This window comes from Sus scrofa, chromosome 6 (assembly GCF_000003025.6).
Source record: "Sus scrofa isolate TJ Tabasco breed Duroc chromosome 6, Sscrofa11.1, whole genome shotgun sequence".
Lineage (NCBI taxonomy): Eukaryota > Metazoa > Chordata > Mammalia > Artiodactyla > Suidae > Sus > Sus scrofa.
The window spans coordinates 44,958,910-44,983,480 of NC_010448.4; the positions used below are offsets into that span (position 1 = coordinate 44,958,910).

Below are 24,571 nucleotides of genomic sequence, written 5' to 3' on the forward strand. Positions count from 1 at the left end.
CCCCTCTCCTCATTGCCAGACCTTTATCCAGCCTCCTCCCCTTGGTCTGGGGGGAGAATGGCTATGAAGCAGGTAAATATATAATTACGGTTTGTCACAGCACTCTGAAGACCAGGAGAGAATAACAAAGGCTGGGTAAGATGGGGAGGGGCCAGAAAGGCAGGGCAGGCCTTCCTGGGAGAGGGAGCTACACCCCAGGCCTCAAGGCAGGAGTGAGCTGTTGCCTCTTTTACTCCTCAGATCCGGCTCTTCTCTTCCAGAAGCCTCCCCGGATGGACCCCCAGCACAAATGGATTATCCTATAGCTCTGGCACTTTCAGGACCCCCATCCAAGCAAACCCAGCTGGACAATGGGCATACAAATAAAATCAGCTAACACCGTTAGCTTTATGAAAGGCTCCTCCAGTCTGGGTGAAACCATGCCCAGCACAGAGTAGACGCTCAATAAACGGGTGGTAGGAACAAATGCTTCTGTTTATCAAAATGCAGGAAACAGGCATTCCTGTTGTAGTGCAGTAGGTTTAGGAGCCCATCTAGTATCCATGGGGATGTGGGTTTGATCCCTGGCCTCGCTCAGTGGATTAAGGATCCAGCATTGCCATGAGCTGTGGTGTAGGTTGCAGATGAGGCTCGGATCCCACACTGCTGAGGCTGTGATACAGGCCTGAAGCTGCAGCTCTAATCCCACCCCTAGCCTGGGAACTTCCATATGCCTCGGGGGCAGCCTTAAAAAAGGGGGGGAACAGTTGTTTTCTTTTTTATTTTGGGTTTTTTGTTGTTGTTGTTATTTCCTTTTTTTTTCTTTTAGTTCTTATTGATGCATTTGTTTTCATATTTGTTTATATGTCTTGTCTTCCCGGGAAGCCTGTAAATTCCCCAAGGGAGGAACACAGTCTCCTATTTCTGGTCGCCCAGTTGATGGAATTTAGGAGCTGGTAGCCGTGTTTGCGTCCTCTGCTGCAGACATCCACCCCCCTTTTTATAGGAGGGAGTTGTGGCCTGAGAGGGAAGGACACAGCCTGCAGGCACACGGTCCTGCATGTAGGTCTACCAGCACCCAGGCCCGTGCTTAGCAAGTGTTCTAGAGACTCTATAAGCAAGAGTGCAAGCTCAGGTTCTGGCCATAGACAGGCCTGCTGCTTCCTATGGGTTCCCCCGGGCGAGTGCCATGGACCCCTCCAAGTCTCAGTTTCCTCATTCCGTACGATGGGGCTAGAAGGGCACTTCTGATTTGGGTTGGGAGAGGCTTACACGGTTACAGCACATGAACAGCCCTTCACACGGTACCTGGAACCTACCTAACTGGATGGTTGGGAGGCTTGGTGAGGTCACGCGTGCAAGACACGGGGGCGGGGGGAGCCAGCAGCCTGAATTGCACAAGGAACACAAGTTTCTCTTGTTTTTCCTTTGATGCCGAATCCCTGAATGGGGATTTGCTCTTCTTTGGGGCTCCACCAAAGGTCCCTGCCACCTTTTCCCTGGTGCTTCTGCCCCACTCCTGGCCCAGACGGGCTTTTCCTGAGAGGATTTCTTCCCGGTGCTGAGTGGGAGCTTTGCACTAGTGAAGCATAGCTTGTCCCTGTAACCACCCTCTTCCATCTGATCAGCCTGAAATCCCCAGCTCAACCCACCCTGGGCATCAGACACCCACCCCCACCCCCGTCCCCCACCCCACCCCACCCCACCCCACCCCACCCCAACTCCTGCAGCAAAGTAGCAAGAGGGAAAAAGACAAGCCTCCCCTGACCAATCCTGCCTTAGGGAGCAGAGTGGACCATGACCGTAGTACAATATGTGTTGTATTTATTCACAAATCTCAGGACATCTCGCTTAAATGACTCCAAAAATCTATTCCCCACCCTCAGCTCCTTCAGGTCATTTCAGCCAGTATGACAACAGGCATGTCAGTCTGTTCACCAAGACCAGTTCATCAGTTTAGGGAATGATGTTGGCGACGCTCTGGAAAGGAGAGAGGGAGTAGTGAACGCAGGGCCCACAGTCCCCAGACCTATTGCCCCTGGCCCCCCCCCACACCCCACCCCCGAGAGATGAGAGGGGTCTGGCTGCTCTGGCCCCAAATTGCCCCTGTTTGGGGGAGTATCTTAAGGAAGACGGTACCTAGACTCGGGAAGAATAGGGAGCCAGCCCTCCCAGGCCGAGGGGCCTGAGGCCTCTGTAGGGACTGGGCAGCCTTGTCTGTTTTGCCGAAGAGGCTCCCTTGCCGCCTCCATAGCCCGGGAATAAACAAGGGTGTGCCCCTGGGTTCCAGGCAGTCGTTAGTCTGTTACACACCCTCCTGCCTCTGCCTCAGTTTCAGGCAGCTCAGTGGACTAAACGGGAAGAGAAGAGCGCGGCCTTTCCTTCAGGCCCAGAGAGAGGACTGGCATCCCACAGGGCCTGAATTGGGGGAGCAGGGAGGGAGGGAGGGTGCGGTCAACCAGGGAGAGGCCAGAGCTGCAGGCTCCTGCCACCCAGAATACAGGACAGGGCAGCCGAGGGATTCACGGAGTAGAGAGGGGTCTGAGGAGAAGTGCTGAGGAGGGACCACCGGCGCCCTGAGGAGAGGGTTTCAGCAGCCCCTCCCCCACCCCATCCAAACCCCCGCCCCCGTTCCTGGATGCACCCAGGCCCCTGCAGGTCTTTTCCTCCTCAGTGGAAAGGGAAAGCACCCAAAAGGTGAAAGCAGGATGTGATGGGCAAAGAGCAGTGAGGAAAGGGAAGTGGCTTAGATGGTGTCTGCAGAGGCTGTCTGTCCACGGTGCCCTGAATGGGCAGTGGGAGGTGGGGGTAAGAGTATCTCCCAAGCAGGAAGCAGGAACCACCTGGACACTCACCTTCCACAGAGCTGGAAGGTCGATGAAGGGCTTGTTGACCGAAGCCTGAAATTTAAGGACAAGAGGATGAGTCCCCAGCAGCCGTCCCACCACCATCCTAGGAGAGCCTCCATGCCCCCGCCCCATCTCTGAGTCCACGCTGTGCTCAGGAGACTTACTCCAGATGTTAAGTTTGTGGTTGTGGCCCCTCCGTGCTGGCCGGTGGATCCGCCTTGATGACCGCCCTGTGGACGAAGCCCAGACTGTCATGACAACCCCTGGCCCTTGAGGGTCCCCCCGAGTTCCTTTGCCCCAGTGGCTGGCTTCCCCTAGGGTGACTGGGGCTGGGATGGGAGGCGTCGGCTAACCCCCCCGCCCCTCACTGTCCAGAGAGAAAGGCAAAACCGTGTTGCTGTGGGAGCTCCCGGGAGAAGCCAAGAAGGACGTCTGCCCCTGCCACCGAGTCTTCCCTCCAGCCCCTTTTATTTTAGCCAATGAGATGTTCTCAGTCACTAAGAAGGGGACTGACTGCGAGAGGCCATGCAAACACCAGGACCAGAATTTAACCTGCGCCCTGACCTCAGAGCTGTCCCTTCCACACACACACACACTGCAGCCAGCCCCCTAACTCGGGTTGATCCCGGACCTTAGTTCCCACCCCCAGACACGCAGCAGTGCCTCCCCCACTGCACTGTCGCTGTCAGCCTGCCTCCCCAAGCAATCTGCCCTCTCCTGGTCTCCATCCGGTGCATCCTGGCATCTGACTCGGCGCCTTCTCCCTTCTCCGCACACTTTCTCCATAATTCCGTCTTGCCCACCCACCCGTTCTGGGCTCCTGGCAGGCAGCCCACGCAGCCTGGGCATCTTCAAGATGGGGATGCAGAGGCTCCTCCCGGGGGCGGGGAGGGGGGGACCAGGGCAGGCGGGAGTCAGCCTTCCCTTAGTCCTCCTTGGTGCTTGTCATGCTGTGCAAGGTGCTGCTGGCCTCTGGTACCTGGTCCCTCTACATAAGCGGGGGTCAGAAACCCTCCTCCGACGGGGCGGTGTCGGGGAAGTGAAAGAACCCTGACTTGAGATTCGCCAAAGCTGTGTGCCAGCCACACGACCTTGGTGAATCCCCTAAACCTCACTGAGCTTCTGTTTTCTTATCTGGGAATCGGGGAGTCACATCCTCACCCTGCGTCAGAGGCTTGTTAGGAAAATTAAACAGAAGAGGGCTTATCTCCCAAAGAGACTCCTCCGCTCACTCTGAGGCTGGGGGTGGGGGTGGGGGTTTGTCTGCACTCTTTGTCCTCACATTAACGGATCTGAGGCCTCAGTACCTGCTTCCTGTTCCCCGGGAGAGTCTTAACTAGGAGACAGCCCCTTAACTAGGAGACAGCTCCCTGAAGGTGGGGCCCAGCCCCCTGTTCATTTCACACTCTCTGATGCAGGGCTCTGAGGATACGATGGCCCAGCTGACCACCAGCTCCTTGCTAAGGGAGATGGAGAGGGAGGACTCGGTTCCATAGCTGCCCAGGCTTCTTTCACCAAATCCTGGCTACCTGGGCTCCCCAAATGTCCCAAGGGTTTAACCTCTCCCTCCCGCAACACCCTTCTCCCCATTTCCCCGCCCTTGTTCACCTACATTCAGCAGCTGGTTGGCCTCCTTGCCGGCTTGGTTGACCCCATTATGAACATTCTGCTGCAACCTGTCCTCCTCCTTCCCGGCCTGGCCGGCAGCTTGGTGGACACCTTGGCCAAGTTTCTCCGCTTCCTTTCCAGCCTGGCCAGCAGCATGGTTGACCCCATGGCCAAATTTCTCTGCCTCCTTTCCGGCCTGGTTGACCCCATCATGGATCCCCTGGACCACTTTGCCTGCCTCCTTTCCAGCCTGTTCAACGGCATGGTGAACCCCCTGGCCAAACCGCTCCACCTCCTTCCCAGCCTGGTTGACCCCAGGATGGACCCCTGGGACTATTTTTTCTCCCTCTGTTCCAGTCCGCCCTGCGGCATAATGAACATCCTGGCCAAACCCCTCCACCTCCTTCCCAGCCTGATTAATTCCATGATGGGCCCCTTGAACTATTTTGTCTCCCTCCTTCCCGGCCTGCCCAGCGGCATGGTGGACCCCCTGACCAAACTTCTCCGCCTCCTTCCCGGCCTGCCCAGCGGCATGGTGGACCCCCTGACCAAACTTCTCCGCCTCCTTCCCGGCCTGCCCAGCGGCATGGTGGACCCCCTGACCAAACTTCTCCGCCTCCTTCCCGGCCTGCCCAGCGGCATGGTGGACCCCCTGACCAAACTTCTCCGCCTCCTTCCCGGCCTGCCCAGCGGCATGGTGGACCCCCTGACCAAACTTCTCCGCCTCCTTCCCGGCCTGCCCAGCGGCATGGTGGACACCCTGACCAAACTTCTCTGCCTCTCTTCCTGCCTGGTTGATCCCATGGTGGACCCCTTGACCAAACTTCTCTACCTCCTTCCCGGCCTGCCCAGCGGCATGGTGGACACCCTGACCAAACTTCTCTGCCTCTTTTCCGGCCTCATTGACCCCGTGGTGGACCCCCTGACCAAACTTCTCTGCCTCTCTTCCTGCCTGGTTGATCCCATGGTGGACCCCTTGACCAAACTTCTCTGCCTCCTTCCCAGCCTCATTGACCCCATGGTGGACCCCCTGACCAAACCTCCCTGCCTCGCTTCCCGCCTGGTTGACCCCATGGTGGGCCCCCTGAATCACTTTGTCTGCCTCCTTCCCAACCTGTCCGGCAGCGTAGTTGGCCCCATGGACAAACTTCTCTGCTTCCTTTCCTGCTTGTCCGATGCCATGGTTGATGTCGTGGGCTACCTTGTCCATGCCATGGTTGAGCCCCTGGATGCCCTTGTCCAGCTCCTTGCCGGCCTGGTTCCCCATGTTGTTGAGTCCATGAAAAACTTTCTCTACTTCCCTTCCAGCTTGAGTGATTCCATTATTGATGCCTTCCAAGGCCTTGCCCATCTCTCTCTCTGCATTGCTCAGCCCTCGGTTGATCCCTTCAATGACCTTTTCGATGGGGTCATCATTGGCTGCCCATCCAGGGAGAGTCCCCAGTAGCAGCAGGAGGGAGCAGGAGCTGACCAAACTGGCAAGACGCATGTCGTTGGGAAAGTGGGGAGGATGCAGAGAGGAGCCAGGGAGGCAAAGCTGCTATTTATCCTCCGTCTCCTTCTTCTTCTCCACCCCTAATGACTCAATTACCCTGTGAGGCACTGACTTGGTCCCCAGTCAGGGAGGTACTTCCCAGGGAGATTTGGGGTTGAGCAATAAAGAGGAGGAGGACAGAGGGTGAGTCATGAATGGAGAAGACTCACATGGCATCTGTGCTCCTTGCCCACCTTGGGCCCTCCACCTGAGCCCAGATGTCTGCCCTTCCAACCACCTCCTCTTTTCATTCCTCACCCAACTCTCCAGGCCTCCTCTCTCCCCACCCTCCATCCCTGGGAGCCAGGCCTGGCTCTTCAGTAACTTTGTTCCTCTCGGGGGACCTCAGGATCCAGCTGCCCCAGGGGTGGAGTCTGGGAAGATGGGAGACGCACTTGGGGAGTTGACCTTGTTCTCTCTGATTATGCTGACCCCCAGCCCCACTGCTTACTGTGCTCCAGCCGCGCAGGTCTTCTGCCTGCTCCATTCCTGCCTCACGGCTGTTGCACAGGTTATTTTTGAGGCCTGGAATGTAGAACGCATGTTTTCACTAGGTGGGTTCTTCCTCATTCTCTTCTTGGCTCAAGTGTCCCCTTGCCCAAAAAACCCTCCCTAGCCAGCTCCTGGTTATACTCCGTACTATCATCCTTTAGTTTTTATAGCTCTTCCCACGGTCTGAAATTACCTCCTTTATTGTCTGTCTCACCTATCAGATCATAAGCTTCCAGAGGACCTTGTCTATATTGGTCACTGCTATATCCCCAAGCTTCTAGAACACCGCCTGGGGTTCAGTAAATATTCATAGGTTGAACAAATGGATAGGTGAGAAGCCAGAGGAAGAGAGTCCAGGCCTGAGCCTGAGTCTCAGAGGGTGCTGGGGGGATGGTTGCCTGGATCCCCAGGGCAGCAGGAGGTCCCTGGGAGAAGGCTGCAGGTTTGGGAGCCAGGATCACATTCCTGGCCTGTCTCCCAGCCCTTGGGCAAGGGCAGGGTGCTGATTGCCATGAGCTGGGACAGGACGCAGTGTCTCCTGAAAAGCCGGTTGAGGCAGCCCAAGGGAGGGGCTGAAGAGCCGGGGCAGCAGGAGACTGTCAGCCAGAACTTGGGCTGAGGGCCAGGAGCGCATCCTTCCTGCTCTCCTCCCCCTGAGGCCTCTTAAGTCCCAACCTGGAGCCCCAAGTGTGGACATATTACCAAGTGCTGGGAGTTTGGCTAGGTGTGAGCAGGGGCGTCGAAGGAAGGGGTGGGCGGTGGCTGGTAGGTCTGTCGCAGCGTAACCCTCTAGCACCGGTTCAGAGGGAAGCAGAGGCCAGAAGGATGCAGGCTGGTGGGTGAGTAGAGCTGGGTGCAGGGGTGAAAGATGTTTGCATTGTGGTGCCAAGGGGAGAGCCTGGGGGCGGGGCTGGAGCTGGGACTGGACTGCGGGTGGGAAGGCCAGGCAGGAAGGAATGCGCAGGGTGTGAGCAAGTGGGGGCGGCAGGGCTATGTGTGTGAGTGCCCAGGTGTGGCAAGAAGCTCTCTGCCCGTGTTTTCAGGCTTGGCTCAACAAGGGTGACAAGGGCCCACTCCCCTTGGAGGACCCAGGGTTCCACCCCAGCTCCTGGGCACTTGGCTCCACCCAGAACCGGGACTCCCAGACCCAGGAGCTCCTTTCTGCCTTCTCTAGGCTCTGCCTATAGAGGGTGACTAAGGGTGAGCAGGGTGTGAACCAAGCTGGGGCTCACCAAATCTGTTTCCCAGTTTCACAGTGCAGGGACAAGGCCACATCCCTGGGTCACTTCAGGTGTAGCTCTTCTGCCCTCATGCAGCACCTGAAGGATGGAGTTTCCTGTGCCAGGAGGTGGCTGGGTGGTGAGCTTCAGAATCCTGATCTGCCCCAAGCTTGAGAGCTGGGGTCTCTCCGTCAGAAACGGACTCCATTTCTCTTGGTTCCCCCCCCCCCGCCCCCTCCTACCCCTTCTGCGAGCCTCGGCCCCTCTCCTCGGTGCTTCACTCCCATTTGCCACTACCTGACTCAGGACGCTGGCCTCTCCAAAGCGGAGATGAGCCTGGGCCTTTGCCCTTCACCCTCCTCTCCTGGGGCGAGTGGTGGTTTCAGCAGCTGAGCTCTCTCCCAGTGCCCCCAGAGCACCCCCACTGTGAAGGTGAGCAATGAACGCACACACAGGGTGCCTGCCACACCGCAGGGCCTCAGGGCTCGTGCCTACCCAGGGCCTCTCAGCACAGGAGCCGCCCTGGGGCTGCCCAGCTCTGGTCAGGCTCTGTAGCAGGTCCTGTAGGATGGCAAACTTTTGTTCTCCATGCTTCAGCAGATCTTGCCCATCGGGATCTGAATCGACCTTTGGGAGGAGAGAGCTTAACTCCTAGTTTCTTCTCTTGTTATTGGCCTGCTCAGATTTGCCATTTCTTTTTTTTTTTTTTTTTTTAACGGCCACACCCACAGCATATGGAAGTCCCCAAGCTAAGGGTCGAATCAGAACTACAGCTGCCAGCTTACACCACAAGCCACAGCAACACGGGTCTGAGCCCCACCTGTGACCTACACCACAGTTCCCAGAAACACGGGATCCTTAGCCCACTGGGTAAGGCCAGGGATTGAACCTGCATCCTCATGGACACTAGTCAGGTTCGTTTCCACTGAGCCATGGCAGGAACTCCCTGCCATTTCTTTTGGTGCCAGTTTTGATCCCTTATAGTTTCTAAGAAATTTTTAACTGCATCTAGCTTTTCACAGATACAACTGTAAAGTTGTACAAAATCCGTCCCTTTTCAGTCCTGATTTTCTTGGTGCACTTTTCCCCTCGCCTTGACTGCACGATGTTAAATCTGCCCTCCTTCATTCTGTTTTTTGGTCTTGGTTCACTGGAATCTCCCCAGCTGTACCCTCAGTTAACTCTCAGTTCCACCTCTCCCGGGCTGTCCAAGGAGGAGGGCCTCACCCTTACTCTGTGCCATGGCAGGTGCTCAGCAAACTGAGTTCCCGTGGAGGTTTGGGGAAGGAAGAGGTTATGTCATTCTGCCGCTTCTTGTTTCCACACCTGTCTCTGGGATGATGACTCCTTCCTGGCCTAAACCCTCACACCCCCTAAATCTTGGTCACAGCTGTGTGTCAACTGGCCCTGCAGGTGAAGGTGCCTGCCCATGAGTCACAGGTGGGCAAGTAAGCCCCTTACCCCTAGGGCTTTGGGGGAAGGGAGTCGCGGGTCCATCTGTGCTTTCCCTAATGTTTACTGAAAGCCTGCTTCATGTCAGGCATAGCATTAGGAGCTGGGGGACCAGTGAACAGAACAGAAAAGAATGGGCCAAACGGCCCAACAGGGAGACAAAAGACAAATAAATCAGTACCTAAATCATGGCAAACCACATAAAACGCCATGAGAAAAGAGCAGGGTGTTGTGAAAGAATAAGACTTGGGGGTTTCTCTAAGACTGGGGCTCGGAAGAAACCTCAGGAGGTGACATTTATTCATTCATTCTGGTAATTAGTCATTGAGCAAGCACATTTCAAGTGCCAAACATTCTTCCAGTCAATGGGGTACGAAAGTGACAAAGGCAGACAAGCACTCTAGTGGGCAGAGACAAGCCGCAAGAAAACCAATGAAGGGAGTTCCCATCATGGCTCAGTGGTTAACGAATCCGACTAGGAATCATGAGGTTGCGGGTTCGATCCCTGGCCTCGCTCAGTGGGTTAAGGATCCGGCGTTGCTGTGAGCTGTTGTGTAGGTCCCAGACGCAGCTCCGATCCTGCATGGCTGTGGCGTAGGCCAGTGGCTACAGCTCCGATTCGACCCCTAGCCTGGGAACCTCCTTGTGCCACAGGAGCAGCCCTCAAAAAGGCAAAAAAAAAAAAAAAAAAAAAAAGAAAGAAAACCAATGAAGAGGGACAGGAGCTGTGAGGAAAATTAACATGCAGGCTGTAACCCTAGAGTAGTTCTGCATATCGGAGTATTTAACCCAGGATGGGAGCCGGACCAGGCTTCCTGGAAGATGACAGATGTAGGGAGTGGAGTGAAGGGCGGACAGTGACTGAGAGAGAACATGAGCTGGGGAGTCAGGAGGGCTTTTCTTAGAGGGCGACACTGGAGGGAAACCAAGAGGCAGCCAAGGGAAGACCTGGGCAGGGCTTCCAGGCAGAATGAAATAGCTACAGTAACTATCCAGAGGAGGGTGGGGAATGGCATGGCGCCAGTGTGCCCAAGGAGAAAAAAGAAGAGAAAAAGCATTCTGAAGATCAGTGTAAAGTGTTGGATTCCATTCCAGACGCTATTGATGGACTTGGAACGGTGGTACACAGGGGGTGGATGTCACGTGCCTCGACTAGAATGCGGCCTCCGCACCGCCGCCTCTGTGACGTCACTAGGCTCTGTGACTTCATGGTAAGAAGCTCTAGCCTCTCCAGCCTTTGAGCCCCCAGCTCACAGCAACATCGCGGCGGGTGCTGGGGCGGCTGACAGGGCATGAAACCTTAGGAGGCCATGGCTAAACGCGACATCGTCTTCACCAATGTCACCGTTGTCCAGCTGCTGCGACAGCCTTGCCCGGGTGAGGGAGGCAGCGAGCGACCCGGGGGAGGGGAAAGAGGGGCGGTCGGGGAGCTCCTGCCCAGGGTCCGAGCCCCCGCTGGCAAGCGTCGCACCAATAGCGACGACCAGGAGCTGGGCGGGAGGCGCGGGGTGGGTTAGCGCGGGCTGGCAGGGGCTCCTCCATCCGGGGCAATGCCCTCGCTCCCTCCAGCCCCACCCTCCTTACCATCCGGCTTGCTGGCAAAGTGGTTTCTATGGCGATGGTGGAGGGGACTGGGACGCCCGCCCAGGGCATTGCACCAGTAGTGGAGGGGAGAAATGGGCTGGACAGAGGCCTGAGCCGGGTTACGAGGAGACACCTCTGAGGGCAGCCGCTGGTTGTTGAAGAACCTCGGCGGGTGAGATTTCACACGAAAGTGACGCTGCTGTGGGCCAGCGCCAAAGGGCCGCGTGGGGGTTGGTGGACTTTGTCCTGCCTGGATGGCACAAAGCGAGGACACCTGCGCCCTCCAGGGCCCTGCGGAGCACTTTACAGGCATGCGCTCAGCGAAGCCTCCCAACCACCTTTGAGGCCACCTTTGTGTCCCCATTTTACAGAGGTAAGAGGACACAAAGCAGGCCCCTGGGTTTCAGCACGGGAATAGTGGAGCATGGACTCGGAGTCCCGGCTCACTGCCATTGGGTGGCCCTACCTCCCCCGGCCAGAGGTGTGAGCACACAATCCAACCAGCCGATCCCAGGCCTTCCAGAGGGGCTCTGGGTTCACTTTTGGCCTCCTCACCAGCGGGGTGAGGCAGGGGACAGCCAGGGGGCTGGGGGTGGACATGGCTTGGGTGGGGCGGGGCTCCAGGGTCCAGAAGACGCTGCGGCAGGCAGGCTGACTGCTGTAGGCCTTGAACCCCCTCTGTGCTCATCACTCCCTCAGTGATCTCGGGCCTCGGTTTCCCTCTGTGAAATGAGTATACAGCTCATGTCTCACAGGATACAGTGAGCTGATGCACTGAATTGCTCGGCTCAGCACCTAGCAATGGTGGTGGCAACCAGGAAATGGGAGTGTCACTGAAATTGGTAGAGAGCCCGCTGGTACCTGTCACCTACCCGGTGATGCTTCATCACTGAAGCTCCTTCGCTGAGCATGTCCTTCTCAGCTCAGGAGCTCTCCTCCAGCTCATGTACCCCACCCTGGAGCAGAGGGAAAAAGGGAAGACCGGAGGAAGTTGTGAGAGAAGGGCTGCCCAGGTTTCCTTTTGCAAGGCCCAGATCCCCACTCTTAACCCAAAGGGACAAGTCTCCCCTTTTCCTGAGAGCAGAAACAGAACCCCCAGGAACAGACATTCTTAAGGGCCCCAAGAACCACCAATAAACACTGATTAGTACCTTTATGAACTCGTAATGCTACTGCAAACACACACAGCCCAGCCTCAGGCCACAAGGTCTGTGGCAACCTGAAGTGGTCAGGGAGAGACAGGTCAGCTCACCCCCAGTTCCCAATCCCACCCCCTCCAAGTGCGAAGGCACCCCCCCACCCTCATCCTCCAGGCTCCCTCCAACCCCTTCCCTCTCTCTTTCCCCATGAATATTCTTGACTTTCTTCCCTCTATTAAAGTCAGCACCTACTGGACTTCAGATCTCACTGAGTTCTCACCGTAGTCCCCAGGCGGAAGGTCAGATGTGACACGAGCAAACAGACCAGTTTCATTAACGTGCTCGAGACAACACAGCTGGCAGGTGGTTGAGCCAGGGCTGAAAACCCCAGCTGGAAACCCTCTGCCAGCCAGACCTGACTGCTGTTTCTACCCCATCCTCCTCCGCCCCTCAAACCCTCACCTGTAGCTCAGGTAGTTCAGCTTCAAGTGCAGGTGTCTTAAATGCCATGTGGGAGCACAAGTGTGTGTTTGGAGAGGCAGAAACAGATAGGGGTTTCCATTTGTTTCATATGACAGACCTGTGTTTCCTAAACTTCTCTGAAACCCCCTTTTACCCCACAATTAACTCTACCAGAAGAAGAATGGTCAAGAGGAGGAATGGGCAACTAGCTTCTCAGGATAAGGATCACCTTGTTGGAAACAGGCTTCCTGGGCCTCGGTGCAAACCCAGAGTCAGACTTCCCTAGGCAGAGGCCTCCTTGGTGATTCTTACCAGAACAGGGTTGGGGCCCACCGGACTAGACCTTTTATCAGGCACATTTGGGAAATGCTCTTTGAAATATTAATGTATGTGGGCTGATTCCTACGCTCTATCATAAGCACTACATATGTCACCTCACAGTGACTCTCTGGGAGCAGTACTATTATCATCTCCCATTTTACAGAGGGGGAAACTGAGGCACAGAGCCTATCACCCCAAGTAATTCTTAAAAATACATACCCACTGAGTTAGAATCTCCAGGAAAGAGGTTTTGGCGTTGCTATTTTAAGGCAAACCCACCCCTTACTCATTCTGTGGATCAGACAGGTTTGGAAAACACTGGGCTAGCTGGCTGGCCACTAGGGAACAGCAGCCAGCAACAGGTTCTGGGTGGCAAAGATGGTTCATTCTCTGGCTGTGATGGTGCAGCTCGTTGCCCCTTTCCCCCACTCCTAACAGTGACCAGAGCACCGCCACCCCAACCAGAGCCCAAGCCTGAGCCTGAGCCCCAGCCCCAGCCCCAGCCCCAGCCAATCAAGGAGGAAGCCTCACCTCCTCCACCTCCTCCACCTCCTGCACCTAAGAAGGTTCCTGTGACTCGGGAGCTGACAGTGGGCATCAATGGGTGAGTCACCCGGGTCCTGAGCCGTTCCTGAACTTTAGCACCCAGCCTCTTTGCTCCTAACTGAGGCATTTCCACAGGTCTCCCCCCCAGCGCTTTCCTTTTGCCTATCCTGGAGAAACACAGGGATAAGGGAAACAGGGCCAGACCTTCAGAGAGCTCACACTCTGGACACGACAGCTCAGTGATGACTAGTACGGAAGTCAGGGGCAGAGTGACACAGAAGAGGGAAGTGTTAATGGGGAGGGGGGCTCAGGGAAGACCTCTGGGAGGGGACACTGGAGTGAGGCCTGAGTGACAACTGTGCAGCAAGCAATGCCTCTGGAGCATAGGTGGCAGCTCAGGGTCCTAAGCGCGGGCAGGAATTCTGCATGAATGGTGTGGCACAAGCGAAGAAGAGGAGGGAGGGCAGTGGAGAGCCAGCAGGCGCCTGGCAGGCCATGGTAAGGAATCTGGATCTGGTTTTACCGGCAGACAGTTGTGGAGGGTTTCTGGGCAAGAGTCCTAATCTGACCTAAAGTTCTACGAGATCCATCCAGCTACATGGTTAGGAATGGGAGAGGAGGACGGATGGGCAGAGGAAGCACAAAAAGCAGTGAAGAGGCTGCTGAGGCCATCTGGGCAAGATGACAGCAGCCTGCACAGCTGACAGCTGCTTCCCCCAGACTGAGAAGCCCACCCAGTCCCCTTGAGTGGGCTTTCTCTCTGCCACCTCTTCTCTCCTGTCCCCTCCTCTGCCTGCTGGACAGATTTGGTCGCATTGGCCGCCTGGTGCTACGTGCCTGCATGGAGAAGGGCGTGAAGGTGGTAGCGGTGAATGATCCATTTATCGACCCAGAATACATGGTGAGCAGCAGACAAAGGGCAAGATGGGGAAGAGTGGCCCTGAATGGGAAGGGATTTAGGGGAGCTCTGTGGAAGGCTCCCAGATGCAGTATAGAACCTTCACTGAGGTGGGGGCTCCCTGGGGATGCTTGCTCCCCTTCCATGCCAAGACTAGGAGCCATTCTGCTTCCTGCAGGTGTACATGTTTAAGTATGACTCCACCCATGGCCGCTACAAGGGGACTGTGGAGTATAAGAATGACAAGCTGGTTGTGGACACCCGTGAGATCAACGTCTTCCAGTGGTAAGGGTGGCTCTCTGCTGCAAGCCTGCAATGCAATAATGCAGGGGATGTGGAGATGGCTAGATGGGGACTCCAGCCTAGACATGGGGCTCATAACCCAGATGGTGTGTGCACATGCCTCTGGCTACTAGTTTGGAGCGGGGGGGGGGGGGTTTCTCAGAGAAGTCCTTGCCCCTAGAGTGGCTAAGAAGCACTAATCTAGAAAGATGCCCCACTGTACTCAAAATACTTTTTTTTTTTTTTGTCTTTTTAGGGCCACACCAGCGGCATATGGAGGTTCCCAGGCTAGGGGTCGAATCAGAGCTACACCTGCTGGCCTACACCACAGCCAGATCCAAGCCGTGTCTTCGACCTACACCACAGCTCACGGCAATGCCAGATCCTTAACCCACTGAATGAGGCCAGGGATCGAACCCGAAACCTCATGGTTCCTAGTCGGATTCGTTAACCACTGAGCCGCGACGGGAACTCCCCTACTGTACAGTTTTATACATGGATACTAGGCAGACTCATTTCCTCTGAGCCATGACGGGAACTCCCAAAATACTTTTTATTTAATATACACGTGCATGTTTTCTCACAGGCATATCAACTCCATCTATCTAAAATTCAACTCTTGGAGTTCCATTGTAGCTCAGCAGGTTAAGGATTTGGCCAGTGTTGTCACTGCTGTGGCTCTGGTTACAGCTGTGGTATGGGTTTGCTCCCTGGCCCTGGAACTTCTGCATGCTGTGTGCACAGCCAAACAAAAACAAAAACCACACAAAAAACAAAACAAGCAAAAAACACCCTCAACTCTTCATGATCTTTCAACCCTCAAATCTATTCATCCTCCTGCCCAGGAAATGGCATAACCATCCAGCCAACTGCTTCCACTCTGTTCCTACACAGCAGCCACAGGCCTTTTTAAAACATCAACAGGACCTGGTTACTCCCCTACTTAATGGCTTCCCATCACCCCACAAGTAAAACCCCAGCTAATGACAGGGCTCCCCACAAACCACAGGCCCACTCCCCAGCCTTTCCATGTCACCTCAGCCACACTGGCCATCAAGCTCTTGGGACCCTGCACCAGCACCTCTTCTCAGGACCCACCTCAGAGTTCTTACAGATAGAAATACTCCCTCTTCATTTAAAGATAAGTTTAGCATCTTTAAGTCAAAAGCAGTAACATTAAATGTTTAATAGGCTTAAAACACACTCTCAAGATACCAAAAAAGTTAAAAATTTATAAAATGGGAGTTCCCATCGTGGCGCAGTGGTTAACGAATCCGACTAGGAACCATGAGGTTGCGGGTTCGATCCCTGACCTCACTCAGTGGGTTATGGATCCGGTGTTTCCGTGAGCTGTGGTGTAGGTCACAGACGCGGCTCGGATCTGGCATTGCTGTGGCTCTGGCGTAGGCCAGCAGCTACAGCTCCGATTAGACCCCTAGCCTGGGAACCTCCATATGCCGCAGGAGTGGCCCAAGAAATAGCAAAAAGACCAAAAAAAAAAATTTATAAAGTGGGAAATAGTAAACCCACTTTATCTTTCCAATGTAAATTATTAGCCACTGGTGACTTCGCACCACCTTGAAGAACCAACGAACAGGATCCTCAGACCAGGCCCCTGGGCAGGAAGGCAGCCTAGGGAAGGGGCTGGGGTCTCCTAGGTCACCGACTCTGCCCCAGGCCAGTTCAAGCCAGCTCAACAATTGCTGCAAGGGCATTTGTTGAGGTGCCCTTCCCCCAACTTCGAAGGCAGGAAATGGGGGTGGTGGGTATGGAGAAGAGCTACTTGGGTCAGATGATGAGAAGTGTGGCCTCACAGAGCAGATACGGGGAGCAAGAAGCATGTGCGACGGCCCAGGGAGAAGAGAGGAGCGTGCTGGTCATGCCTCCCAAGGGCCAGCCTGCCTGTGCTCCCAGCCAGCTCTGCCTCCGACTCTCGCCACCTCTCCCTGGCTCCTCTGAGACATGCCAGTCACCACAACACTCATCTCACGTCATCAGGGCTACATGAGTTCAACGCAGGTAGAGCACTGACAACACGGGTACATGGCTGGTGCTCAGGAAGCATGTGTAGAACAGCTAAGTTCTTAAAACCCCACAACACTGAACAGACCCCTCCAGGGAGGGTCTAGAAGATGAGACAGACACTAACAATCAGAAAAGCAAATACTGCAGTTGTGATAAACCCTGTGAGGGAAAAGATTAGGACACAGTTTATCCATGTATTGTTCTGCTAAAGCCAAGTAGAAAACAGCAATACTAGATGTTTAGTATGTCTCAAACACAAATGTTTGACAAAACATCCAGGGAAAATGGGAAACAGAAAATCTCCTTTACTTTTCCAACATAAACCACTAGTGGCCTTAGCGGTGCCTCTAGATCGGCCCCCTGGGAGCTGCTCTCTGGATGTGGTGTCTGTCTTCAGGGTCTTGCTTGGCCTCTGGCAGCAGGATCCCTGTCGCAGGAGCTAAGTAGTACAGACAAGACGGGCTGGGATGGCTGAGAAGTTGCCAGCCTCACCCTCCCCGGCTCTGCATTCTGGGCAGCATAGGGCCTGGCTGGGAATAGACATGATGGTGCCCTGGGGCTGGGGCAGTGGCAGCTTGTACCCAGGCACAGCAGGTACAACTGAGGAAAGAGAAGGGGCCCACCAGGGGGGTCAGCCATGAGAGGCAAGACCAGCAGGGTCGAACCCATTGTAGGAAGCTAAGTATGTGTGGTGAAGGCAAGGCCATGCAGGGGGGAGAGTGGCTGACGGTGCTGCCGCCCCTCCGCAGCAAGCAGCCCAAAGACATCCCCTGGAATCTGTCGGGAGCCCCTTCGTGGTGGAGGCCACGGGCGTGTACCTGTCCTTAGAGGAAACTTCAGTAAGCTGGGGAAAGGTGCCCGGGGTTGGCTTTGGCGGGGGTCAGGGAGGTGTGACACTTGGAGTACCTCATGACACCTGTGCTCCTTCCCTAGCCCCACCTCGAAGCAGGTGCCCAGCGTGTGGTCATCTGTGCACCTTCTCCGGATGCCCCCATGTTTGTCATGGGGGTGAATGAAAAGGACTACAACCCTGGCACCATGAAAATTGTCAGGTAAAGAGCAGCAACATTCTGAAGTGTGTGGGTGGTGCCTGGAGGACAAGCCAGCCTGGGGCAGGGAGGAATCTGTCCCCCTCCCCACTCCCACTCAACCCCTGGTGCCCTCTTCACATCAGTCCACCTCTGCTTCCCAAAGTCTGAACAGCTGTCTTGATGACATTCCCCTAAAACCACGTTAGAACTGCACTTCCAGAGAACGTGCTTGGGGAGCCTCCCCCAGCTGCAGCTCTGGTGCCTCCTTCCCTCTTGAAGGCATCCCCTCTCCTCATCCCTATCCTGACTTTTCACAACCCCAAGCCTGCGTGAACCCCTGAAAGACAGGTAAGGGTGGAGGCGTGGCTCTGCGGCTCACCTTGCGGTGCCCTTGCACACCTGGGCCATTTCAGCAACGCCTCCTGCACCACCAACTGCCTGGCCCCCCTCGCCAAGGTCATCCATGAGCGATTTGGGATTCTGGAAGGGCTGATGGTGAGTTGAAGAGAGGGGTTGGGGTGGGAGGGGTGGCTGGGAAACTACCTCTTCTTGCCAAACTTGCTTGGTTGTGTGGAGCAACCTGGGAGACTGGTTTGGAGAGAAGGCCACCAGCAGTGAAATCTTTTAAAACTCTGGGCAATTTGCAGACAAGGCTGGACCCTGCCTGCATGTGTCCTTCCTGTGACCAGTGGTGGTGGCCCTGCCAGCCCCCACCTGGGTCACCACTGTGGGCCTGGGCAAAACAAACACAGGAGCTTGGGAGCAGGAAGGCCTCACCTCGGCCCTCTTCTTCTCCAAGACCACAGTCCATTCCTACACTGCCACCCAGAAGACGGTGGATGGGCCATCGAAGAAGGCCTGGAGAGATGGACGGGGTGCCCACCAGAACATCATCCCTGCCTCCACAGGGGCTGCCAAGGCTGTGGGCAAAATCATCCCAGACCTCAAAGGGTATGAGGGCATGGATCTGCAACCAGGGTGGGGGGTACAACCAGGAAGACTGAACCAGTCCCCAATCCTTGAGGTGTCTACTGAGGGGAAAGCAGAGACAAGGTGGGATGATGAAGTCCCTGGCTTCTGAGCACCACCCCTGATGTGGAATTCTCCAGGAAGCTGACGGGGATGGCGTTCCGAGTGCCAACCCCAGACGTGTCTGTTGTGGATCTCACCTGCCGCCTGGCCCAGCCTACCCAGTACTCGGCCATTAAGGAGGCCATAAAAGAAGCAGCCAAGGGGCCCATGGCCGGCATCCTTGCCTACACTGAGGATGAGGTAGGGGCTGAGGAGTGGGGTCCCTGGGAGGAGCCCCCTGGGGAGGGAGAGTGATTTTCCACTTGCCAAGGAACTGCTTGCAATGTATCAAGACAGGAACTGCAGAGCTGGGAAGGTCAGACTCCCTGCCTTGCGGTCTTTGGGGTCTGCACCTGCTGCCCCTTTGGCCTGGAAAGCTTTTCCCCCAGGTGGCCACGTAGTCTGCCCTCACCTCCTCCAAGTCTCTACTTGAACTTCTCACCTCAGAGAGATGTCTTTTTGGTGGCCCTTTCCTTACCTGAAATGTCATTTCATAATCACTGTTGGCTGTGCTGGCATGTGCACTCCAAGAAAGCGGGGACCTGGGGACTCTTCACTTCTGTAGCTCCAGCTGTCCTCCTAGGGCGTGGCACACAGCAGGTGCTCAATTCATGCTCAGCGAACAAGACAAGAACTCCCACTGTTCAAGGCTGCTCAGGGTAGGCCATGGCCGGATACCTTCCCTGTGAGGAATGGATAGCACCAACCCTTTGCTCCTGGTGCCATCCCTGCTTGATGCTGTCTCCCTGCTTTAGCTCCTGAAGGTCCACCCTCACCAGGACCTCTTAGAAAAATCAGATCACATCACCCTGCTGCTCAAGGCCAAACCCCCAGGGCTCTGTGCTGCAGCTCCTTCCACCCTGCTGAGGGCTGGAGTTGGCCAGATTCTCCTAGTCGTCCAGCGCCTGACTCACCACCTCCCCTCAGGGAGGGCCTCCTGGCTGAACCATTCCAAGTGCAGTGTTGCCAGAAAATGTCTATTGGTGCGGCATCAGGGTGTTTGCCGTCTGTATCCTTCGGCCAGTCCCCCACCTGCAAAGCTCCCGCATGTCTTCCTTGTACCCTATCCCCACGCAGAAGGGCTCCATCGAAGACTGTAGATGAATGAATGGGTAATGTGCCCAGAAGCCTGAGCTCCTGGAGGTCCTAGCTCTGCGCTCCATATATCTTTGAAATTCTGACGCTCAGGTCGTGTCCACGGACTTTGTTAGCGATACCCACTCGTCCATCTTCGATGCTAAGGCTGGCATCGCGCTCAACGACAACTTCGTGAAGCTCATTTCCTGGTAAGGGGGAAGGAAGGGGTCAGGGAACGTGCGGGGAGCCTAGGATGGTGGGGAGGGATCCCCCGACCGCCCTCCTCCCTCCCCAGGTACGACAACGAATATGGCTACAGTCACCGGGTGGTGGACCTCCTTCGCTACATGTTCAGCAGAGACGAGTGAAGCAGGCTGGCCCGCCTCTGCTTCCCCGAGCTCCCGGGTCAGAACTCATTCCTCCTGTCCCCGCCCTCAGTCCCCCGTGGGAAGGAGGGCGCCCCGCGCGAGGGGCCCGCGCTGCTGGGCCAACGGTGAAATAAAAACCCCGAGTCCTCACAAATTGTGCCCCGTGTCTCTGCGCCGGTCACAGCGGGGTCAGGTCCGGGCTCGAGGCTCGCCCGGGCCCGGCGCCTGGACGCGAGCGCGGCTGCCGCGGGACCCGCATCGCGTCGGCTATGGTTCTGGCCGGCTGTCCCTGGCCCCGCGGCTGAGCCCCGTGACGTCAGCGCGCCGCGCCGCGCACTCCCGCTCCCAGAAGGCCGCGCGGGCCGCGGCGGAGGCAGGTGGGCGCCAGGCCCGGGCTCGGGAGCCAGGCAGCCGAGGTAGAGAGGCGGGCTCCGGCGGGCCGGGCGGCCGGCACCATGACGCTGTTCCACTTTGGGAACTGCTTCGCCTTGGCCTACTTCCCCTACTTCATCACCTACAAGTGCAGCGGCCTGTGAGTGCGGGGCGGCCGCGGGGCGGGGGCGGGGCGCGGGCCGGACCGACCTCTCACCGCCTGCTCCCGCAGGTCCGAGTATAATGCCTTCTGGAAGTGCGTGCAGGCCGGGGTCACCTACCTCTTCGTGCAGCTGTGCAAGGTGAGGGCTCCAGCTTGTGCCGCGCCAGGGCTCTCGGGACCCGCGGCTGCGCCCCTGCCTAAACTCCCGGTATGGAGCTGCCCTGGGCACCCGGCCCAGGGCGCTTCCAGAATACCTGCGGGGGCCGGGCTTGGAAAGGCTGACACCTGAGGAGAAGCCCCAGGCAACTTTTGTATAGCACTCTTAGTAAAGTTGGGAACATTCAGTTGTATGGTTAAGAGAGCTTTGGACACTGTTAAGCGATACTAACCCCCAAAGTTCCACTGACACTGCTCCCACGGCCCTGGTGGGTAGCCAGCCCCGGCACCTACAGGCCTGACCCCGATCTCCTGTGATCAAGACAGAACCCAAACTTCCAAGCCCCTACCCTCTGTCTCTCCTGCTCCTGCCTTGTCTCCATCCGCTGGTCCCTCTTTCACTCGGGCCCCCAGAACCCCAATGTACTGCCCCCACATACACGCTAACTTCCCTCAAAACCCACATAGTTGATCTCCCTCACCTTGAGGTGACCTCTATTTTCTGACTTCAGATGCTGTTCCTGGCCACTTTCTTTCCTACCTGGGAAGGCGGCATCTATGACTTCATTGGGGTGAGTGGGGCAGGGGAGGGGGAGGGAGTGCAGGAGTGGGGCCCCCCTGGCACCTGTGCTTACTCAAGCCTCAACCTGACCCACAGGAGTTCATGAAGGCCAGCGTGGATGTGGCAGACCTGATAGGCCTAAACCTTGTCATGTCCCGGAATGCCGGCAAGGGGGAATACAAGATCATGGTTGCTGCCCTGGGCTGGGCCACCGCCGAGCTCATTATGTCCCGGTGTGTGCAGCAGCCTGGAGCCCAGATTCCTGAAAAAGGACACTTGGGTTCCAGGAGGGTGCTGGAGGGCGGGGGCTCAGATTCTGGGTCCTGAGTGTGTCTGGGTACTGGAGAATCCCTCCCTTTGCCTTCCTCAGCTGCATCCCCCTCTGGGTTGGAGCTCGGGGCATTGAGTTTGACTGGAAATACATCCAGATGAGCATTGACTCCAACATCAGTCTGGTATGCAATCCTGCTCTCCCCCCACACGTGCACCTTTTTGCCGGCGGCTGTGTACTCGAGGCCTGGCCCTGACTTCCTGCCTCCCTCCAGGTCCATTACATCGTCGCATCTGCCCAGGTGTGGATGATAACACGCTACGACCTGTACCACACTTTCCGGCCAGCAGTCCTCCTCCTGATGTTCCTTAGCGTCTACAAGGCCTTTGTCATGGAGTGAGCTGGGTGGGGTTGGAGGCGGAGTCCAAATGGGTTGGATTTCTCTCTTCTCCCTCCTTCATTGTGATGTTTCCCCACAGGACGTTCGTCCACCTCTGTTCCCTGGGCAGCTGGACAGCACTGCTGGCCCGAGCAGTGGTGACGGGACTGCTGGCTCTCAGCACCCTGGCCCTGTATGTCGCCGTTGTCAACGTGCACTCCTAGGCTTGGTGTCCCAGAATTTCACATACCTTCTCCCTGTCTCCAGGTTTCAGTGAAGTAAACAGTATTTGGAAAGTTGATTCCGCCTCTGTTTCTCTCTCTCTGGAACTGTCTACCAATACTGTGCTCACCTGGGTCCCAGAGGCCCTGGTTTTGGCTTTGGAGCCAAGTAGATAAGCTGGGAAATTAGCCAGCACTGATTTGTCCTGTGTTCCTGAACCAGTTCCTCTGCTCTTTCTTTTCCCAGAGTCGACAGAGACCTTGAAGTAGCCCGTCTTTGAGCAGTGGCAGAGACCAGGGCCCTCAGGAAACAGGTGACAGAGGGGTGCTAGAACCCAAGAGGGGGCTTCTCCTCACAGCCATAACCTACCCCTTCCCTGGCTGGTCACCTCCCAGGCTCCCAGCTCTAAATGCCACCTCCCTCCCCTGTCCACCTTTATGGCAGTCAGGGGGGTCTGTCTGCAACCGAGATCTTACTAGTTCACTCCCCCTTGCGTGTAGCCATCTAGCGCTCCTCCTTGCACAGGAACAGTCCAACCATTTGACCTCTGGTTTTGCCCTTGAAGGGCCTGTTTGGTGATTCTGAGGTCCTCAGTGCTCTGACTCAGATTAAGTCCTGGTCTGAGTTCTCTGAGGGTGGAGTACAGAGACAGCTGTAACCCAGCAGCAGAGCAGGTGACCCCCCAGTATGGATGTTGTCTTGGATGCCACCTTCATCCCAGTCCTCCCCTGTCTAGTGGGGCTGGCTTCTGGCCCCTGTCTCTCCTCTTCCCAGAGGGAAGTGGATTAGAAGCAGAGCTTTTGAGTGTTCTGCTTAAGCTCTACCTTGATGCAAATCCTGCCCACCTGGGAAGGTGCTCCCCAACCCTGTGGTCCCAGTGGGGTCCTCCAGGGCATGGGATAGGACAGTTGCCCCCTTCCTATTTCCACTAGGCTGTCCAGGTCCTGCCATGATGTTATTTGACACTCAGCATAGGCAAGTGCCGAGCACAGCTCTGTTTGGTTTTCAGAGGGAGCATTTACCCTCAAATGGGGCAACCGCCATCTAGCCCCATCCCCTCTTCATTGCTCCTAGTCAAGACAGGGTCCCATAGGTGTCTTGGGAGTGGGCAGGGGAGGGGAGTGATAGGTCACCCTGACTTAGACATGGCGCTCCTCCAGCCATGTGGGGGATATGTAATGGCATTGCTTTCTCCCATACCTCCATCCAGTGCCCAACCCAGCTCTTAGCACATAGCAGGACAGTGAAGGTTGCAGAAATGACTGTTAACAATTTGCTGAGCAGGGGCTCTGATCCAAGCCCCTTGCGGGTGGCCACCTGTCTGTGAGAGAGTCCCAGCTTTCATGGGGCTCAAGGACTGAATGGGGGAGCACAGGCCAGAGGGATCAGGGCTGTGATGGGAAAAGAGGGCTGTGTGTCCTGGATGAGAGGATGTGTGAGCTGAGACCTAAAGGATGAGTTAATGAAGCAAAGAGAAGAAAGGTGTCATGGCCCCTGTAAAGGCCTTGAGGTCAGAGAGAGGGCCTAGCCTTTCCAGTGAAACATAAGAATTGGTTGGCATGAGTTGGTGGGGGCTTGTGAGACCGTAGAAGTCAGCAGGGGCCAGATCACAGAAGATTCAGCCTGGGCTGGGGAGTTAGTTGATCAGGGGTAGTGGGGAACCATGGAGAATTCTAGGCAAGGGAAGGACAGTCAGTTTGGGCTTTAGAAAGAGCTCCATGGCTGTCCTGTGGTGGGGAGACTGGCATCAGGCCAGGCCTGGACCATGGAGAGTGGCTGGAAGCAGAGGAGAGAGGTGGTGACCGGTAGGCTGTGTGTTTTTATTTCACGGGGGGTGGGAGTGGGGAGGAGTAAGGAGCTGACCGGTGCGGAAGGAAGGAGTGAAGGAGTCCTCGGTAACACGTTAGAGGCTTGTAAGCTCCTCAAGGGCTCACCCTGTTTCCCAGGGAGAGGGAAGCACCATGATTGGACAGTGGTCGGGATCAGGTTTGAAGGATGATGCAGAGGCCAGTGGGGGACCCCATGGGTAAGCCGATGGAAACTGGGGACAGCTGTGGGCACCACTGCAGAGACAACTGAGGCCCATGGCAGGAGAAGCCTGGGGTCCAGCCAGAGAGGCTTGTCAAAGAGAGAGAGGCAAGAATGGGGCCTGGGGAAAAGAGCGGCAAAGTGGGGAGGGGCCTGTGGACAGGGGGTTTCCAGCAGTTGGAGGGTTAACTTTTCAGGTGAGGGGATGTGAGGAGGGGATGTGTGACTTCAGCCTCCAGTTGTTTGGGACTAACCAGTGACAGGACACCCCATGCAGCTGCAGAGACATGAGCGAGTGGAACCAAAGTGGAGACACCCATGAAGGGTGGAGTCAGGATTCTGATGCCTGTGTCAAGGAGCCTCCGGAGGCAGTGGGTGCTGAGAAAGGAGAGCCCAGGAGTTCCCATCGTGGCTCAGTGGTTAACGAACCCATGAGGTTGCAGGTTCCATCCCTGGTCTCTCTCAGTGGGTTAAGGATCC

At 56.3% G+C, this 24,571-nt stretch overlaps 3 protein-coding genes and 1 long non-coding RNA gene across 7 annotated transcripts; 2 read left to right on the forward strand and 2 right to left on the reverse strand.

Annotated features, from left to right (window-relative positions):
- SBSN (suprabasin) lies at positions 1,784 to 7,683 on the reverse strand. 4 transcript variants are annotated; one of them, XM_021097162.1, is made up of 5 exons: positions 5,364 to 6,415; positions 4,441 to 5,309; positions 2,993 to 3,058; positions 2,835 to 2,879; positions 1,784 to 1,959 (listed from the first exon to the last, which is right to left on the reverse strand). In XM_021097162.1, exons 1-5 carry the CDS (start codon positions 5,923 to 5,925, stop codon positions 1,936 to 1,938), a joined length of 1,566 nt encoding a protein of 521 aa, XP_020952821.1. In that variant the 5' UTR covers positions 5,926 to 6,415; the 3' UTR covers positions 1,784 to 1,935. The 4 variants fall into 4 exon arrangements, with proteins under 4 accessions (XP_020952821.1, XP_020952820.1, XP_020952822.1 ...); XM_021097161.1 differs by having other exon boundaries at positions 4,441 to 5,214; positions 5,269 to 6,415; XM_021097163.1 differs by having other exon boundaries at positions 4,441 to 4,902; positions 4,957 to 6,415.
- GAPDHS (glyceraldehyde-3-phosphate dehydrogenase, spermatogenic) lies at positions 10,056 to 20,083 on the forward strand. The gene is given in 12 exon segments (XM_021097231.1): positions 10,056 to 10,511; positions 13,079 to 13,244; positions 13,991 to 14,087; positions 14,263 to 14,369; positions 17,141 to 17,163; positions 17,166 to 17,230; positions 17,325 to 17,443; positions 17,836 to 17,917; positions 18,222 to 18,373; positions 18,532 to 18,694; positions 19,682 to 19,779; positions 19,866 to 20,083. Coding segments are annotated over 12 exon segments (1,212 nt in total). The 5' UTR covers positions 10,056 to 10,444; the 3' UTR covers positions 19,939 to 20,083.
- On the reverse strand, positions 16,608 to 20,245 carry LOC110261280. The gene is made up of 2 exons (XR_002345323.1): positions 20,090 to 20,245; positions 16,608 to 19,776 (listed from the first exon to the last, which is right to left on the reverse strand). It is a non-coding gene; the product is annotated as an uncharacterized LOC110261280 (long non-coding RNA).
- On the forward strand, positions 20,286 to 22,142 carry TMEM147 (transmembrane protein 147). The gene is made up of 7 exons (XM_021097223.1): positions 20,286 to 20,470; positions 20,543 to 20,612; positions 21,142 to 21,201; positions 21,288 to 21,424; positions 21,562 to 21,646; positions 21,737 to 21,858; positions 21,942 to 22,142. Exons 1-7 carry the CDS (start codon positions 20,394 to 20,396, stop codon positions 22,063 to 22,065), a joined length of 675 nt encoding a protein of 224 aa, XP_020952882.1. The 5' UTR covers positions 20,286 to 20,393; the 3' UTR covers positions 22,066 to 22,142.